At 66.5% G+C, this 665-nt stretch overlaps 1 protein-coding gene across 1 annotated transcript; it reads right to left on the bottom strand.

Moving 5' to 3' along the window:
* Positions 1-4: 4 nt before the first annotated feature.
* On the bottom strand, positions 5-659 carry LOC109364670 (basic salivary proline-rich protein 1-like; the record flags this gene model as incomplete). The annotated part of the gene is made up of 1 exon (XM_019611303.1): positions 5-659. A coding segment is annotated over exon 1 (648 nt), but the record flags the coding sequence as incomplete, so codon positions are not given.
* Positions 660-665: the final 6 nt, after the last annotated feature.

The following is a 665-nucleotide window of genomic DNA, read 5'->3' as shown; positions in this document are numbered from 1 at the left end:
GTGGCACTGGTGGCCCGCTGGGTGATACTGGTGGCCCGTTGGGTGACATCGGCCCATTGGGTGGCACTGGTGGCCCGCTGGGTGACACTGATGACCCGCTGGGTGACACTGGTGGCCCGTTGGGTGACATCGGCCCATTGGGTGGCACTGGTGGCCCGCTGGGTGACACTGATGACCCGCTGGGTGACACTGGTGGCCCGTTGGGTGACATCGGCCCGTTGGGTGGCACTGGTGGCCCGCTGGGTGACGTTGATGACCTGCTGGGTGACGCCGATGACCCGCTGGGTGACACTGGTGGCCCGTTGGGTGGCACTGATGGCCCACTGGGTGACAGTGGTGGCCCACTGGGTGACACTGGCCCGTTGGGTGACACTTGTAGTCCACCGGGTGACATTGGTGGCCCGCTGGGTGACAACGTCCCGTTGGGTGACGCCTGTAGCCCACTGGGTGACATCGGTGGCCCACTGGGTGACATCTGTCCCAAGAGCGACAGTGGCCCGTTGGATGACATCGGTGGCCCATGAGGTGACATCGGTGGCCCATGAGGTGACATCGGTGGCCCGCAGGGTGACCCTGGTGGCCCGTGAGGTGACGTCTGTCCCAGGAGCGATGGTGGCCCGCAGGGTGACGCCGGTGGCCCGGTGGGTGACATCTGTCCCACGTCG

The sequence above is a fragment of the Meleagris gallopavo genome, unplaced genomic scaffold, assembly GCF_000146605.3.
Source record: "Meleagris gallopavo isolate NT-WF06-2002-E0010 breed Aviagen turkey brand Nicholas breeding stock unplaced genomic scaffold, Turkey_5.1 ChrUn_random_7180001888859, whole genome shotgun sequence".
NCBI classification, from domain to species: Eukaryota; Metazoa; Chordata; class Aves; order Galliformes; family Phasianidae; genus Meleagris; species Meleagris gallopavo.
Note: the sequence above shows the minus strand (reverse complement) of the source record. Positions and strands in the feature narration are given on the sequence as shown.